The sequence below is a fragment of the Octopus bimaculoides genome, chromosome 27 (genome assembly GCF_001194135.2).
Source record: "Octopus bimaculoides isolate UCB-OBI-ISO-001 chromosome 27, ASM119413v2, whole genome shotgun sequence".
Taxonomy (NCBI): Eukaryota; Metazoa; Mollusca; class Cephalopoda; order Octopoda; family Octopodidae; genus Octopus; species Octopus bimaculoides.
Genome location: NC_069007.1, coordinates 3,350,951 through 3,352,199, shown reverse-complemented (window position 1 = coordinate 3,352,199; position 1,249 = coordinate 3,350,951). Strand labels below are relative to the sequence as shown.

At 29.4% G+C, this 1,249-nt stretch overlaps 1 protein-coding gene across 1 annotated transcript in view; it reads right to left on the bottom strand.

Moving 5' to 3' along the window:
• Positions 1 to 1,249, bottom strand: part of LOC106882760 (adenylate cyclase type 6) — a 48,624-nt gene that overhangs the window by 10,497 nt on the left and 36,878 nt on the right. The window contains exon 13 of the mRNA XM_052977113.1: positions 355 to 504. Within this exon, the coding sequence (XP_052833073.1) occupies positions 355 to 504 (150 nt within the window). The remainder of the gene's footprint in view (positions 1 to 354; positions 505 to 1,249) is intronic.

The window sequence follows — 1,249 nt, the reverse complement described above, 5'->3', positions numbered from 1 at the left end:
TATATATATATATATATCAGACAGTAAGAAAATGGAGATATAGCATTTAATAAAAATTTATTATCTGCAAAAATGAAATATTCCCTTACAGCTGTTTTAATTGAGCCTATAAGATTAAATAGCAATTATTAAAATCATTATATTAGGCAAAATCTCTTCAGAGGGGTACAAAAAAGATATACTGTTAGGTTTTTATGTGTTGTATTTTAGAATCATCACAGCAGACAGCTGTGATGATTAGAAGCCTGTGTGTTGAAAACCTATATTGTCTTATGCGCCTGAGGAAGGCAATGTATTTCAGATTGATGTATCATTAAATGGATTAATAATAATGATAATAATAATAAGACTTACTTCAGGAAAATGTGATGTGGATAAGAAGTTTGTACATAGGTTCTGTTCGTTAGACAATGTGATGTTGAGGTCCTTCATGAGAGAATTGTTGAATTGGTCATTGGTGAGGTTCTTCAGACATGAGAGAAGATTAGTGTTTTCCATACTGAACTGTTGGAGGACAAGGAAAGGGTGAGAGAGAGAGGGGGGGAGTGAGAGTGGAAGAAAGAGAATGAAGAGATATTAATGTTGAAATAAATTAGAATGTTGTTTGTATTACACATGTATGAGCATCAATACAAACACAAACATATATGTACAGACACACACATACATAGTGAAAAAAGAAGAATTTTGATGAAGCAATCATCCCCACGTGGTGAGTTGTAATGCAAAAATGTATTATAAAAGAAGGAAAATGAACACCGTATGCAGAGTTCTGATATATTTTAAATGGTAGAGTATTGTGATAGTCGACCGGTTTCGTTTTGCTAATCATGACATTGCAATTGTTGCAATTTTGTATTTTCTCAAGAAGTTTTTAGCCCATGTTTTTGTATGTATGTATGTGTGTGTGTGTGTGTGTGTGTGTGTATGTATCTATCTGTCTATCTATCTATTTTTCTATACACACTCACACATATATATATATATACAACTATTTATCTGTCAGCCTGTATCTCTATATACATATAAATATATATGCACACACACACATATATAATATATCTTTACTTAAATACATACACACATAAGTACATATGTACATACATACATACACACACATATGTAATGCATATATATGTATATATGTATGTATATATATATATATATATATATATATACATATATCTATACATACATACATACATATATACTTACATACATTCTATATATATATATATATATATATATA